This window comes from Mauremys reevesii, linkage group 5, assembly GCF_016161935.1.
Source record: "Mauremys reevesii isolate NIE-2019 linkage group 5, ASM1616193v1, whole genome shotgun sequence".
Lineage (NCBI taxonomy): Eukaryota > Metazoa > Chordata > Testudines > Geoemydidae > Mauremys > Mauremys reevesii.
The window spans coordinates 3009484-3025699 of record NC_052627.1 but is presented as its reverse complement, the minus strand read 5'-3'; the positions used below and the strand labels follow the sequence as shown (position 1 = coordinate 3025699).

The window sequence follows — 16216 nt, the reverse complement described above, 5'->3', positions numbered from 1 at the left end:
GGAGTGAGCCCTTTTATAGTATCAGAGGGACCTTAATTAGAGTCAGGTGTTCACATTAGCTTAACAGCCTGACCTGACTCTTTGCACCCTAACTGGAGTCAGGTGTCCACCCTAGCCTGGAGCAGCTCCTGCTCTGGTCAGTCAGGAAACAGAAAACTGCTTATCCAGTGACCAGGATATCTGCCTTCTACTACTTTTCCTGGCTACCAATAAGACTACTCTGCTGTACCCAACTGGCCTGGGGCTATCACAAAGGAAATCCAGGGTTAGAATAGTATATATTAAAAACACAAACAAAAGCTATAAACCCTCCTGCTTCAGGACATCAACCAGCCTCCAGCTAATGAAGCCCAGGAGGAAATGTTCCCTGGAAAGAGGCTAGCCCATATCTGTCCACTAGGGCTTCTTCCACAGAAGCCTCTGGTCACTATCGGAGACAGAATATGAGACTAGATGGATCTGGGCCTGGCAATTCCAATGTCCCTACAAAAAACAACTTGAGTTGATTTGAGTAGATTACAGTTACTGTGCCTCTGTCTTCTGAGGAAGAGATACAAATAACCCTCTGAGATGCAGCCTTTAAAGCTTTAATTGAGTGGAAATAAACATGACACATTCATTTGGATTTCGCTTTCTAGTTCAAGAAATTAATAGCACGTTTGCAGTGCAGTCCTACAAAAAAAGAGATTAAACAAAGCCCATTCTTCTCCTTCCTGGAATACTGCTTGTGTCTAATACACTGCCAAGCCTGAGGGTCAGCATTTAGGGCCAGATTTTCTAAACAACTCAGTATTTAACGGCTCCCATCTAGGCACGTAAATGAGATGACCAGATCTTCAAAAGGGCCCAGGCATCCAGCAGCTCCCACTGAGAACAGTCTGGCCACTTTGTTTACTGCCTACATGGGAGCTGAGCTCATTTGGAAATCTAGCCCCCCCTTCTCTCCCCCCATGCCCTGCTCTCACACACACTGGCCTGTGTTCCTTCCCCCCACACCTTTCTCTTTCTCACTCACTCATGTGTGCGCACGCACATTTGCTAGCTTATGCCAAAACAAAGAGCCAGAACTGTGGGAAAAGGCAGCAGCTGGAAATTTGCTGGCGGGATAATTTCCCAGACCATTTCTTTTTTACACTTCAGTTGAGATACTCGTCTTGTAATAGCCTGATGGCGTAGCATGGGTTAATGACTGCATCCTCACTAGACACCTGTGATGTAGGGAAATATCATTGCCATATTAGAGATGTCCAAAGTGAGGTACAGAGCAAGGTAGTGACTTGCCTCAGGTCACACAGGAAATGTGCAGCAGAGCTGAGAACATGCACAGCCTGCTAAGCATGGGGCGGGGGGGAAGAGATACCTATGACATTTTGAATCCATTGAACCCCTCTGCCCCCCTCCTGGCTCCCAGTCTCCCACTGGATCCCAGCCCCAGACTCCTTGCCCAGCCAGTCCAATCCCCCTCCCCGCCCACTAACTCCAAGGCCTAGCTTTCCTCTCCCCTTCCCCTCAAGCCCCAACTCCACCACCAAAGGCTCTGTCACAATCTCCTTCCCCCACCCCCATCACCTGCCCTGTAACCCTAGGTGCCTTAAAATGTTCTGGTGCTGTAGCTCCCTTGTCTAGATAGTCCCAGCCAGCATCTGAGCATGCACTGAGTGTCTGTGTGATAAGCAACACTGGACCAGCTATTCTGATTCCAGTGGCCTGCTTGTTACATCCCTGCCACACTCTGATTTCCACCAGCCTTGGTTACACCTGGCAAGGTGACCCCAACACCCCCAGTCCCAAATTTTCCCAAAACCATGTTCTTTGCAATGTCCAGCCCTCTCCTGGACCAGTCAGAGGAATAATAAGGTTTGTTTGCTCCTCTAAAGAGACCAACTCCACAGCTTGCCACATTAACTGGTGTTAACTGTCGCTTCAGTTCAAACACAGCACTGGATTGGTTCAGATTAAAAGTAAAGCACATTTATTAACAAAAGGAGGTGGGATTTTAAGTGAGTTCAGGTACAAAGGATAGCGTTAGAAATGTTGACAAGCAAATTAAAGTGAAAAACACTTTCTAGAGGCAAAGATTTAACAAAACTACAGTCTTGGTGCAAGGTAAGATAAGATTCTTACCACACTTCCTTCCAGCAAGATGGCTGACACCACCTTGGTCAGGATTTCCCACCAAGTTCAAAGTGTTCAGTTCCTTTGTATTTTTAGGTGAAAGATCCCTTGGGGTTCTTTGCCCCTCTCTTTAGAGTCCAGTGAACCATTGAAATGAATTCTTTTGAAGGCTACCCCCTAGGGTTGCCAGGCGTCCAGTTTTCAACCAGGACACTCGGTCAAAAAGGGACGCTGGTGACTCCGGTCAGCACTGCCAACTAGGCCGTTAAAAGTCCAGTCAGCAGTGTTGCGGATCTAAGGCAGGCTAGTCCCTACCTGTCCTGTCACCACGCTGCACCCTGGAAGCGGACAGCAGGTTCAGGAACCGTGGCTAATGGGAGCTGGGTGGCAGTGCCTGTGGGTGAGAGCAGTGCACAGAGCCTCCTGGCTCCCTTCTCTCCCGCCTAGCCTAGGAGCCGGACCTGCTGGCTGCTTCCAGGGTGCAGCACGGAGCCAAGACAGGCAAGGGGCCTGCCTTAGCCCTGCTGCACCGCTGACTGGGAGCTGCCTGAGGTAAGTCCGCCCCCCTGCCTCAATCCACAGCCCCCTCCCACACTCCAAATCCCTCGGCCCCACCTCCAGCCTGGAGCCCCCTCCTGCACCCCAAGACCCCCAGCCCCACTCCAGAGCCCACACCCCCAGCCGGAGCTCTCACCCCCTCACTCAACCCAGCTCCCTGCCCCAGCCCGGAGCCCCCTCCCACACCCTGAACCCCTCATTTCTGTCCCCACCCTGGAGCTTTCACCCCAAGTTAGAGCTCTCACCCCGCCCCCCTGCATCTCAACCCCCTACCTCAGCCCAGTGAAAGTAAGTTAGGGTGGGGGAGTGCAAGCCACCATGGGACGGGGAATGTAGTGAATGGGGGTGGGGCCTTGGGGAAGGGGTGGGGCTAGGGTGTTCAGTTTTGTGTGATTCGAAAGTTGGCAACCCTACTACCCCTTATAGCAGGGGTTGGCAGCCTTTCAGAAGTGGTGGGCCGAGTCTTCATTTATTCACTCTAATTTAAGGTTTCGCGTGCCAGTGATACATTTTAACTTTTTTAGAAGGTCTCTTTCTATAAGTCTAGAATATATAACTAAACTATTGTTGTATGTAAAGTAAATAAGGTTTTTAAAATATTTAAGAAGCTTTATTTAAAATTAAATTAAAATGCAGAGCTCCCCGGACTGGTGGCCAGGACCTGGGCAGTGTGAGTGCCACTGAAAATCAGCTCACGTGCCGCCTTCGGCACCCGTGCCATAGATTGCCTGCTCCTGCTCTATAGTAAAGTTCTTTCAAGCTGTGAGAAAGGCGATTCCCTGGTATTTGCGAAAATCCAGAATGATTTGTTCCTGCAGTCTCCTCCCCATGCCGTGATGCTGAGTGGTTATCTCCTCCCCTTGTTAGCTTGACGGTTTTGTTTCCTCTTATGTAAATGGATTCCCGTGGTACCTTGGAAGTATCTTCAAGATAGCTGAACCACATTCCTTTGTGTAGGATGGGGTAATTTTAAAAACATAATTCCCAGTACGTTTGTAATTTTGAATTTGACTTCAATACCCACCTTTGCAATAATATTAATGATCAGTATGTTATTAGATTTCTGTTGGTATCTTACTAGAACTGAAATGGGTTCCCTAGGGAGGTAGTGGAATATCCTTCTTTAGAGGTTTTTAAGGTCAGGCTTGACAAAGCCCTGGCTGGGATGATTTAGTTGGGTTTGGTCCTGCTTTGAGCAGGGGGTTGGACTAGATACCTCCTGAGGTCCCTTCCAACCCTGAGATTCTATGATTCTATGATACATGGTACCTTTTAGACACTGGTTATGTCATTAATGAGTTGGGGTACACTGAACTGGTCAGACCATCTGAAACTCCCTATCAGGGAGCCCCTTGCCCTCTTGCATTGGGATGCTGTTCAGCTCACACACACCCAGTCCAGCTCTTGTCCCTTCATCATTCAAATCAGGGAGCTTCCTCCTCCTCGCTGCCTGGGCACCAGCAGAGGGGCCACTGAGAGCACTGGAGAGTCAGGCTCCCTGCTCTCAGTTCCAGTTCTTGGAACCCAGCGCAGCCCAGAGCAGCTGGAAGCTGCAATTGCCGAGAAAGTCCTTCTCAGCCCCCTGTGTCCCCAGGCTGGAGCATGCTCAGTGGGGACAGAATCTAAGAAGGTTTTAGATGGTAAACTCCATCAAGTCTCTACTGAGCATGTGAAAACTGTAATTTTTCCAAGGCTTATAACTTGGCCAAATTTTCATGGGGCAAAAGGCACATACCTGACACAAAGGCCACTCCCCTGCCAAATTTCAAGCCCCTGTTCCAGAGCATAGAGGTGTTAGAGCCTCTCAATGAAAATGTCACCTGAATTTTTTAATGTGGGTAAAACAACGTATTTTCCCCTATTTTGGTTCTTAGAAGCAGCTGAACCATTTTGGCTGAAATTTTCCAAACTAATTCAGCCTGAGGCAGACACACAGTCTGGAAAATTTCAGCCCAAACAGTTCAAATTTGGCAAAGTCATAAGCAACTGAAAACAGAGTCTTACAATGGGAAGTGTTGGGCAACCTTAATTGGGTGGAGCTACCAAACCTGCTTATAATAGTATTAGAGAGTCCTGGCACTGAAAAACTACTGAATGTAACTGGGTACAAACAAGAAGCAGGGAACCAGACATCAAGTTGAAGTCACCTGTTTTAAAGGATTTCTCTCTTTTCAGGGCCTTCCATTGTGACTCCCCCTAAGGAAATCTGGAATGTCACTGGAGCAAAGATTTACCTGAGTTGTGAAGTCATGGGCGTTCCAACCCCAGTGCTCACTTGGAACAAGGTCAGTGGCAAGGGATCTGTTTTTCATGGGTAGTGTGGATTATGCCATGTTTATTTACTATAGTACAATATTCTTCACCTCTTGGGGGAGATGGCAGAGGAGCAGAGAGAACTAGAGAAAGGCAATTTACAGCAAGCTCTGCACTGCTTTTAAAGTGGCAAGAAAGAAGGGCAGTCCCGTTTGTGCAAGGATGAGAAAAATATTGAATGTGTTACCAAATCCAGCACCACCTGTGAACTGTAGCACTTTCAAAAGAATAGCTAAGACTGTTAGACAGCAATTGCAAGACAAAGGCTACAGCAAACCCACCAGCAGAAGAGCGTGTTTACAGTGAGTTTCTCTGGTCAATGCAAAAAAAAAAGAGAACATCTTTATTTCTCATTCCCACTCCAGATGTATTTAATTCCTCCCTCTGCCCCCCAAAAACAGTATTTTTTTTCTTTTGCACTTTTGTTTATGCTGATAAGAGAAACACAATTATGCTTTGCCATATTAAAGACTGGTATTAAGAGTAGCTAAAGAATGCTTCCCAATGATCTGTTTTATGCTTATACATGCCTGTGGCTTTGAAAACACTGGCCTTGTATGCCCAGGTCAGAGTCATAGTAATCCTGCAGTGTTTTTGTTGGAATGGCAATATACAAAAACCTGTAGGAGAACACTTCAACCTATCTGGACACGCAATAGCAGATTTAAAGGTAGCCATCCTGCAGCAAAAAAAACTTCAGGACCAGACCCAAAGAGAAACTGCTGAGCTTCAGTTCATTTGCAAATTTGACACCATCAGCTCAGGATTAAACAAAGACTGTGAATGGCTTGCCAACTACAAAAGCAGTTTCTCCTCCCTTGGTTTTCACCCCTCAACTGCTAGAAGAGGGTCTCATCCTCCCTGATTGAACTGACCTTGTTATCTCCAGACTGATTCTGGCCTGCATATTTATACCTGCCTCTGGGAATTTCTACCACATGTGTCTGACGAAGTCGGTATTCACCCACGAAAACTTATGCTCCAATACATCTGTTAGTCTATAAGGTGCCACAAGACTCTTTGTTGCTTTTTGTTTTCTTTTGTTAGCCTTGAGGTGATGCTGCTCCTGGGCTGTGTGGTTAGAGAACGCTGGTGGCCTGGGTTTGTTTTTTACCCTTAGTTCATAGCAAGGAAGGTGCACAGTCATCTTCAGCTCCAGAAACTGCATCGGAATCTGGCACTGGGACCTCCTAGGAGCCTGAAGCCCAAAGCAAGGCAGGTTCCATACATTCACTTGTGCGCCTCCCGCTTTGCTGCCCCTTTGGAAGTGATGGGAGAGAGAGAAGGCTTTGATTTGGTGTTAACTTTCAAACAGAGCGTGCAGGTTAACATCTAAAAATAGTGCCATTGTGCAGACTCCATCACTTTTCAAGTTGTCTCAAACCCACAGGCTCTTGGGACCTCTGATGGTTTATAGCCCTTTACAATCAATTTAAAGAATGTATATTTAAAACATTTTAAGGAAAATTGTTCAGATAGTGACTCACCTAAATAATAGGGCCAACTACAGACATTTCCTGGTGACATAGGAGACCTTGTTGTTTGTAAGTGAAATCAGCTGAGGTGTACGTTGTCAGACAGATCGTCAGTGGACTTTTAAAGCTCCACAACTAGTTGTGTGATCCAGTGTCTCCAATTCAAGTCTGGCCGGGCTGGCTCCAGGCACCAGCTCAGCAAGCAGGTGCTTGGGGTGGCACGTCGGGCTCTTCGGCGGCAATTCAGCAGCAGGTCCCTCTAAGAGGGAAGGACCAGCCGCCAAATTGCCGCTGAAGAAGAAAGTGGTGTGGTGGAGCAGGCACCGATCACGATCGCGGCATTTTGGGTTTTTTTGGTTTTTTGCCGCTTGGGGCGACAAAAACCTGGAGCTGGCCCTGAGTCTGGCACAGAGAAATGACAACCTCCTCTCACAGGAAACTGAACATGCCACTCACCAGCACTTTCAGAAACTTACTAGAGCACTGCATGGGAGGAGTGTGCAGGAAGGGCAGAATTAAGCTGCTCTTTTCTGTAAACAAAATAATCATGGAAAGGACTAATATTTACCAAATGAACTGTAGAACGTTTTATGGTACATTGCCAGGTGCAGCTTGTTCACACCATTAGCTTCATTGCTGATTAACGAGGCAGATCTTTTATCATCTCCTCCCTCAGCACCAAAAAGGCTGAAAAAACACAAACTACACATTAACAAAGAGGTGTGGTTTTCTGCTTCCAGGCAACATTTCTACCAAGGAGCCTCTCAGCTAAGCTGGTCATAGTGTGGCTTTGCAGTGTGCTTAAGTGTCTAGAAGCTTCACAGTGACAAGCCTTTTTTGCCAGTCTTGCCCATGGCCATTTGGAAAACATTGGTTTTAGGGCAGCAGTTGCTCAGGTTGCTGCCTTTGGTTTACTTTGTGCACCATTCTCCTTGGGAAAGTCACGTGCCATGGGCCCTACCCTGGTAACAGCGTGTGCAGTGCTAGTTTCCCACTGCTCCAGAGCCCAAAGGCCAAGTTTTTTCAAAAGGGCTCAACACCCAGAAGCTTCCACTGAGGATAGAGAATCCAGCCTCACACTCCAAACTATCACTGAGGACAATGGGAGCTGCTGGGTGCTGAACACTTTGAAACTCTGGCCTTTTGGACTGTAGGTGCTACTGAAAAACAGACAGCAGCCACCATGGACAGCCCAGGGAACCACCTTTTCCCATCTTTATACAAGTACTTGCACCATTTCAGGCATTTAGGATAGGATCTTCCAAAAAGTGCTAGGCGCTGGCCTAACTCCGCTCCCATTGTAGTCTGTGGCTGTTTTACCACTGTCTTCAGTGGGAACACAGTTAGGGGCAATGCTAAGTGCTAGAAAGTTGCCTATGGAACCTGCCTTGCTTTGGGCTTCAGGCTCCTATGAGGTCCCAGTTGCCGAATAAGTCTACACTACGGGGTTAGGTCGAATTTAGCCGTGTTAGGTGGATTTAAAAATGACCGCGTCCACACAACCAACCCCGTTCCGTCGACCTAAAGGGCTCTTAAAATCAACTTCTGTACTCCTCCCTGGCATGGGGAGTAGCGCTAAAATCGACTTTGCTGGGTCGAATTTGGGGTAGTGCGGATGCAAATCGACAGTATTGGCCTCCAGGAGCTATCCCAGAGTGCTCCATTGTGACCGTTCTGGACAGCACTTTGAACTCCGATGCACTAGCCAGGTACACAGGAAAAGCCCCGGGAATTTTTGAATTTCATTTCCTGTTTGGTCAGCGTGGCGAGCTCAGCAGCACAGGTGACCATGCAGTCCCCTCAGAACCGTAGAGCGTAGACTGTTTCTACGCTCCCCTATCATCTCCATCCCTGAGGTTATCGCAGATTAGAAGGCAAAAAAACCACACTTGCGATGACATGTTTTCCGAGCTCATGCAGTCCTCCCGCACTGATAGGGCACAGCTTAATGCATGGGGGCATTCAGTGGCAGAGGCCAGGAAATAATTAAGTTAGCGTGAAGAGCGGAGGCAGGACGTGATGCTGAGGCTAATGGGGGAGCAAACGGACATGATGAAGCATGTGTTGGAGCTGCAGAAAAGCCAAGAGCACAGACCCCCACTGCATCCACTGTATAACCACCTACCCGCCTCCCCATATTCTATAGGCTCCTCACCCAGACGCCCAAGAACGCAGGAGGAGGCTCTGGGCACCCAGCCACTCCACTCCAGAAGATGGCCCAAGCAACAGAAGGCTGTCATTCAAGCAGTTTGATTTGTAGTGTGGCTACAATAAAGAATGTGGCCTTGTCCTTCTCTCCTCCCCCACCCCACCCGGGCTACCTTGTCCGTTATCTAATTTTTTTTTTTAATTATTAAAGAAAGAATGCATGGTTTCAAAACAATAGCTACTTTATTTTGAAGAGGGGAGGGTGGTTGGCTTACAGAGAATTAAAATCAACAAAGGGGGCGGGTTTGCATTAAGGAGAAACACACACAACGGTCACACTGAAGCCCGGCCAGTCATGAAACTGGTTTTCAAAGCCTCTCTGATGCGCAGCGCGCCTAGCTGTGCTCTTCTAATCACCCTGATGTCTGGCTGCTCATATTCAGACGCCAGGCGATTTGCCTCAACCTCCCACCCTGCCATAAACATCTCCCCCTCACTCTCACAGATATTATGGAGCACACAGCAAGCAGCAATAGCAATGGGAATGTTGGTTGTGCTGAGGTCTGACCAACAGCGCCAGCTTTTAAACGTCCAAAGGCACATTCTACCACCATTCTGCACTTGTTCAGCCTATAGTTGAACTGCTCCTTATTACTGTCCAGGCTTCATGAACGGATCCCCTGAGCAGGAGAGCAGAGTTGCAGCAGAAGCAGTGGACGAGGATGGTTAACAGTCCAACTGCACCATCTGCTGCCAGCAGCACCCAGGAGGACCAGAACGGATCCCCCGAGCTCGCCACTGGGGAGCAGGAGAGCAGAGTTGCAGCGGAAGCAGTGGAGCCGTACACCAGGCCCTGGAGTTTGCTAGGAGCTGAGCAGGGAAGACGTTCCCAGAACCCCCGGCCAAGCTACATGTCCGACGAGGACGGTTAGCAGTCCTACTGCATGGTCTGCTGTGAAGGCAAGGAGCTGCTGCTGTGTAGCAATGCCAGCTGCTGCAGGTGCATCTGTATCGAATGCTCAGAGGTCTGGGTAGGGCAAGGTACCTCGGCCAAGGCAAAAGAGCAAGAGCCCTGGAGCTGTTACACGTCTCAACCACAGACGTGCTATGGGGTGTTACAGCGCCGACCAGACTGGAATGTATGGCTGGAAGACTTCTTCACCAGCGACAAAGGACAGGAATATGATGCATCTAAAATCTGAAAAGACCTGCACATTTCCCAGAGTCACTACCCTTGATAACAGAACGTCAGTGATTGCATTGGCTACTTGGATCACAGCAGCCCCCACAGTAGACTTGCCCACAACAGCAGAGGTGACGATGAGCTGAGTGGGCTCCACGCTTGCCATGCTATGGCATCTGCACGGGTAACCCAGGAAAAAAGGCGCAAAATGATTGTCTGCCGTTGCTTTCACGGGGGGAGGGGTGACTGATGACATGTACCCAAAACCACCCGCGACAATGTTTTTTCCCCATCAGGTATTGGGAGCTTAACCCAGAACTCCAATGGGCGGTGGAGACTGTGGGAACTGTGGGATAGCTACCCACAGTGCACTGCTCCGTAGGTCGATGCTAGCCATGGTAGTGAGGATGCACTCCGCCGACTTAATGTGCTTAGTGGGGCCATATATACAGGGGGGATAGCTCAGTGGTTTGAGCATTGGCCTGCTAAACCCAGGGTTGTGAGTTCAATCCTTGAGGGGGCAATTTACATATTTGGGGATTGGTCCTGCTTTGAGTAGGGGGTTAGACTAGATGACCTCCTGAGGTCCCTTCCAACCCTGATATTCTATGATTCCCTATAGGAGTAACCATAGTGGTAGCAATCTCTTTAAATCAATGTAACCATGCCAACTGTACAGGCCTAGTTAAACCAGGACAGCTTTTGTGTGTAGACAAGGGTTTGGGGGCTTAGGTATTGTAGGTACAGGAACTCCTCACTTAAAGTCATCCCGGTTAATGTTGTTTCAATGTTAAGTTGCTGATAAAATTAGGGAACATGCTCGTTTAAAGTTGTGCGATGCTCCCTTCTAATGTTGTTTGGCAGCCACCTGTTTTGTCCACTGCTTGCAGGAAGAGCAGCCCGTTGCAGCTAGCTGGTGAGTGGTTGGAACCAGGGTGGACCAGCAGCCCCTCTATCAGCTCCCCACTCCCCTTAATTCCCTGTGCAGCAGCTGTCCCTCCCCCCACTGCCATGTGCTGCTCCTGCCCTCAGCCTTGGAGCTGCTCCCAGAGACTCCTGCTTGCTGTATGGGGGGAGGGGGGAAAAGGGGGGCTAATGTCAGGGTGTCTCCCCCTGCTCCTGCACCCCGCTTATCCCATCTTCCATACAGCAGGGGGGGGACACATGACAGAGGGAGGGAGCTTCTAGGCAGTAGCTGCTGTCTCAGGTCTCAGCAAGCTGATTTAATTAACAAGGCAGTGTACTTAAGCCTGGGGTCAGCTACTTAAAGGGGAAATGCACCTTTTTTCCTCTCACACACAGGGTGTGTGTCTCTGTCTGCCCTCCCTCCTTTCCTGCGGCCTTGTAGAGTGCTGTGAGAGTTAACCCTTGAGGGTTCAGTCAATTGCTAGTTCATTTAGCAGTAAGGCATTTCCTGGGAAATATCCCACCCACTGACCCACCATTGCAGGCAGTTCTTCCCCATTTCCCAGCACTCAGAGTCCGTGGGAACAAGGAACCGCGCACACCTTTTATTTGGGAAAAACACAGTCACTATATATTTACCTGCAATAAAATGGGCAAAACCCAAGCTGTCCAATTCCGGTCACTGGTGTATAGAAAGGATGTGGAGAAACTGGAAAGGATCCAGAGACGAGCGACAAAGATGATCCAAGGGATGGAATGCAGCCATACGAGCAAAGGCTGAAGGAACTGGGTATGTTTAGTTTGGACAAGAGGAGATTAAGGGGGAGATATGAAAGCTGTCTTCAGATATTTGAAAGGCTGCCATAAAAAAGATGGAGAGAAGTTGTTCTCTCTTGCCACAGAGGGCAGGACAAGAGGCAATGGGATCGAACTACAGCACAGCAGATTTAGATTAAAGCTCAGGAAAAACTTGCCAATTGTCAGAACAGTAGGAGAATGGAACAGATGCCTATGGAGGTTGTGGAAACTCCTTCACTGGAGGTTTTCAAAAGGAGGCTGGACAGAGCTACCTGTCTCGGATGGTTTAGACACAACAAATCCTCCACCTGAACCAAGCTTCACAATCATCATCGCTGTGTACCAGTATTAAATTGTTTGTTTAAAACTTATACTGCTTGTGTGTATGTATATATATATTCTTTTGTCTGGTGAAAAAATGTCCCTGGAACCTAACCCCCTCATTTACATTAATTCTTATGGGGAAATTGGATTAGCTGAACATCGTTTTGCTTAAAGTCGCATTTTTCAGGAACATAACTACAACGTTAAGTGAGGAGTTCTTGTATTTACAATGGCAATCTCATCAAACTACTGACAACTTGACTCTTAATATTCCTGCTCAGATAATAAGGGGACAATATGGTGTCCAGAGGCTGGAGCTCCTGCCTGGAGACCGCGACAACTTAGCTATCCAGACCCGTGGTGGCCCTGAGAAACATGAAGTGACTGGCTGGGTATTGGTAAGTACTTGTGCACATTCACATACAATTCTAATAAGTTATCAGCAAGATCCAAGTTTCTATGCATAATACTGGGAAGTTACAATGGAGTAGGTGCAGTATTTTTCTTGGTGTTGAAAATAAGAGTCCATGTGAATTTGAAGTTAAAAAGCAGTGACATGTATGACAAGGAGTAAGATTAAATGCATTCAGTTGGCCCAGTTCTTTGCTTTTATCTTTTGTAGTTATTTACACTCTGTGAAAACAATGAGGAAGAGCAGGATGTTTAAAAGCTTTCAGGAATAGGACGCGACTGAAATGACAGCCCACCTCTCTTTCTGCACTGTCTGTAAAATACTGTGATCAACAGGTGCAGCACAGCAGATTGCTAGCACTGGAGACCAGTTATCTTTGGTGAAGGTCACATGGGAGTGGAACTCTCCACAGATCAGGGCATTACTGTCCTACCTTTTGTAGAGCATAGTGCAAGACTGAGCGCGACACCAGACTCCCTCTCCACAGAGACAGAGTTACTCTCATAATTTCATATGAGCCCCACAAACCCAAGCTAGAATCAGCCTGGCCTCTCTGAAGCAGTTTATATTTTGTACCTGTCTTGCTGGGGCACTCTTTCCAATCAAGTCTGTACAGCTCAAGAGACTGTTCCCTATAGTTACAAGCTTGACCAGATGAGATGCCCTCCTCAAAGAACTCTGACCTGCTAGGTATACATTTACTTAAGAGGAAAGAGGTAGAGACCTTTACTTCCACTTGATTCCATGTCCTGCAGCTCAGACTGAGGATTGCTACATGAACATGGCAGGACTGGTCTGTCCTGGAGTTCACAGAAAACCCTCGCTCTTAGCATCTCTGACCTGTGTCCTTAAGGAATGTGAACTCTCAAGAATCTGCATCCCAGACATTTAAAACTTGAAGTTAAACAGTTGGTTTTTTTAAAAACTGTTCTCAGATAGGGAGTTACTCAAGTGGGAGTGTGACAACATCCTAGGGCCTGAGCTGTAATGCATGGAAATGGATTGGAGAGGGGAAAGAGCAGCAGCAGCAGGGAAGCCAGCGGAGAGGATGGCACAATAGGTCAGGGATGAGAGATTTGCTTTGGAAATAACAGACCACACTGTGCAATCTCTTCAGCTGCCAAGTGAGGTGTGGCTGGGGAATAGAACTCAAAGGCATTAGCTTACACTGTACGCCAAAACAGAGGTGGAAGCTTGGGCAAAGAAAGCTTTGGAGCAGGGCATATGCTACTGAGCCAACAGAAATATGATGAAGCACCTTCCTGGAGAGGAGCATTAGGGCTACCACTTTTTCCTGCCCCCCTCTCCATGACAACAGGAAGTTCTAAAACATCACAGACACAAACCTAAGCAAGCACCAAAAAGGCTTGAAGTCTGGCTAAAGCAAATCCTAATGTGGAAGACAGAGTGAAATTAGGAGTGGATTGATTCACTGAGCTCCAGGACAGGTACCAGAGTGCTTGTTGTAGTATAGTTGGATACTGCCACCTATCTGATTTGGGAACCAGGGCAAACCACTACTGACCAAGTCAGGCTGACTGAAGCCCTTCGACTCAGTTGAAAGAAGTCAGGAGTGAGTTTTGTGCTCTCTTTGCTAATAGGAAATAAATTCTCATTATTAAAAGTTCAGTTTATGATGCAATTTTTTTAAACAAACTATTGCATGTTCAGAAGTACATGTGCATTTTCCATACTGCTGGCCACGGGACTGTTCTGGGCATGTGCAGGCTCCAGCTATTCGTTCCCACTCGATCCGTTACCTGTATTGAGTCTGTTACTAGTTCTATTGTTTACTGCTGTTATACAACCCAACAGTAACACAAAGGAACTTGAGAACAAATCCTCTGTAGTAAACAAGGATACTTGCTGCTTGTTTTCATAGATATCTCCTTTGAATAAAGAAGATGCTGGAGAGTACGAGTGTCATGCATCAAACTCCAAAGGAGAGGCTACAGCCTCTGCACGAATTACTGTTGTCAATGCCTTACATGAAATACCCATAACTAAAGGTAGGTAATATGTGCAAAGTTTTAACAGTTATATATGTGCAAAGATTTTTTTTAAAATGGGGTTTATGCCCTTTGGTTGTTTAGGATATAAGAGAACAACCTGAAAAGTTGCATTTAAAACTGTTAGCTGTAGCTTGCTGATATTTCTAATGTCAAAGCCAGTCTTTCTGGTTTTGGTGAAGCACTCATGGAGGTCTCTAGTGTAAGAGCTCACAAATAGCTGAGAATTGGGTTGTTGCATCTTTATTAAAGACATGCTTTTTCCAAAATATGTGTTAGGTATAGGTTAGCTAGGTAAAAGTTAAAACATCTGACTAAAAATCCCATCTGTTCCAAATAGCTCAGCTTTCAGGCTCTGGTGGTGATTTCATTGGTTCTTCAGCCACCATGTTATCTGAAAAGACCTGAATTTCAAATTGTATAAAAGGCTTTAAAAACACTTCCAAAAACGGCAGGACTATTTTGCCAATATATGTAGTCCTAATAGCCTTGATCTTCCATCCTAGCACCCTTTAACATAATTAAGTCATGCCCTTTGCTAGTGTCCAACTTGACCCAATTGATGGTGGGATTCATTTTATACTCTTGCTTTACTGCTGGACAATATCTGATTTTTTTTAAAACAGCTTTCAGCTATTCAGATGTGTCATTTAAAAGAGCAGAAGTCTAGAACCTAAATGAATGGATTACATACATTAACCTATACATGTGTGTGATAAATATAAAGGTGTTTGGTTTTGGCCATATTCTACCTCTTTTTAGAAATCCATTATCACAAATGCAGGGGATAAATGATTTAGCTTTTTAAAGGACAACTGAAAACTGTCCAAAAGCAGGTCAGGGAAGTGATGGGCTTTTGCTGTTTGTTAATGGCAATGCTAGTACTAGACTGCAGCACAGTACAGGCTTGATAGTAAACCATAGCCACAAAGATACATATGAGGAGATATAAAAGTATGCCATGAATTATTGAAGCTCCTTCTCACCTTTAGGAAATGGCAAGAAAAGTGTTGATGCAACAGAAATTAATTTCCATTGCAGCAAAGTTTGACACATGCTTTAGCTAAGCAATAAGTGAAGGCGCAGACGATCTATAAAAGGAGTGTACCTCAGGGCTGTTAAAGGGGCATTGTGATAGGGCGACCCTGCTTCGAGTGCCATCCAATGCATGACAGTTGTGTCAAGCCTGGTTCCCTTTTGCTCACCCAAAGGTACACAGTCTGAGCTCAGTTTATTCATCTACACCAGTGCCATAGTTCCTCAAAAGCCTGGTTGTAAAGCAGTAAAAATACATAGTATGTTTTTCCATTCCCCTCACCCATCCAAGAGTCTCCATCAGCACTGTGTTCTGTTCCTTATGCCTCCATTCAGCACCTCGGTCTCTAGACCTCTCTGCCTGAGTGACCAGTCCTCCCACAGCGCTTCATGGAGAGGGTTCTCCCTCAAACAGCGTTCCTCTCCCTGTCCTCCCTGCCTGCCCCTCCTGCTTCCCTTCACCAAGCAGAATCTCCCCCTTTTTTCTAGAGGCCACTGCCCAAGCCTTCTGCTCATTAGGAGTTCTTGCTTTGGTCAGTCCCAGCTCTCATCCACATACAGCTGTCACTTCTGGGGCTCCTGAAGCTCTTGTCCAAGCAGCGTGCCAGCTCTGACTTGCTGTCTGACTGTCTCAGGCAGCGACAGCCACGAAGTCATCAGATGGCATCTCAGATGCATCAGTAATAAGTACAGTCTAAAGGTCTATGTAGTTAGCCAACTACTGACAATGGACATGTTCCAGTGATCTTAGTGAAAGGTCCCAATCCCATTGCTCTAAGCTATCCAGTTCCCTCAGAAGAAAGAAAAAGAGGAAAAGGACTGATTGTTCTTAATTATCCACATTTAAGTCAAACAGAAAATTCACTTCATTCATTCGAGTATCTGTAGTGTTACCCTCTTGTAATTATGAACCCACATCCCTTTTTGTTTTTCTTCCCCA

At 46.8% G+C, this 16216-nt stretch overlaps 1 protein-coding gene across 1 annotated transcript in view; it reads left to right on the top strand.

The window, feature by feature from the left end:
* IGFBP7 (insulin like growth factor binding protein 7) overlaps nt 1–16216 on the top strand; it is a 69563-nt gene that overhangs the window by 53146 nt on the left and 201 nt on the right. The window contains 3 exon segments of the mRNA XM_039540400.1: nt 4849–4958; nt 12102–12218; nt 14115–14241. Of these exon segments, the coding sequence (XP_039396334.1) occupies nt 4849–4958; nt 12102–12218; nt 14115–14241 (354 nt within the window).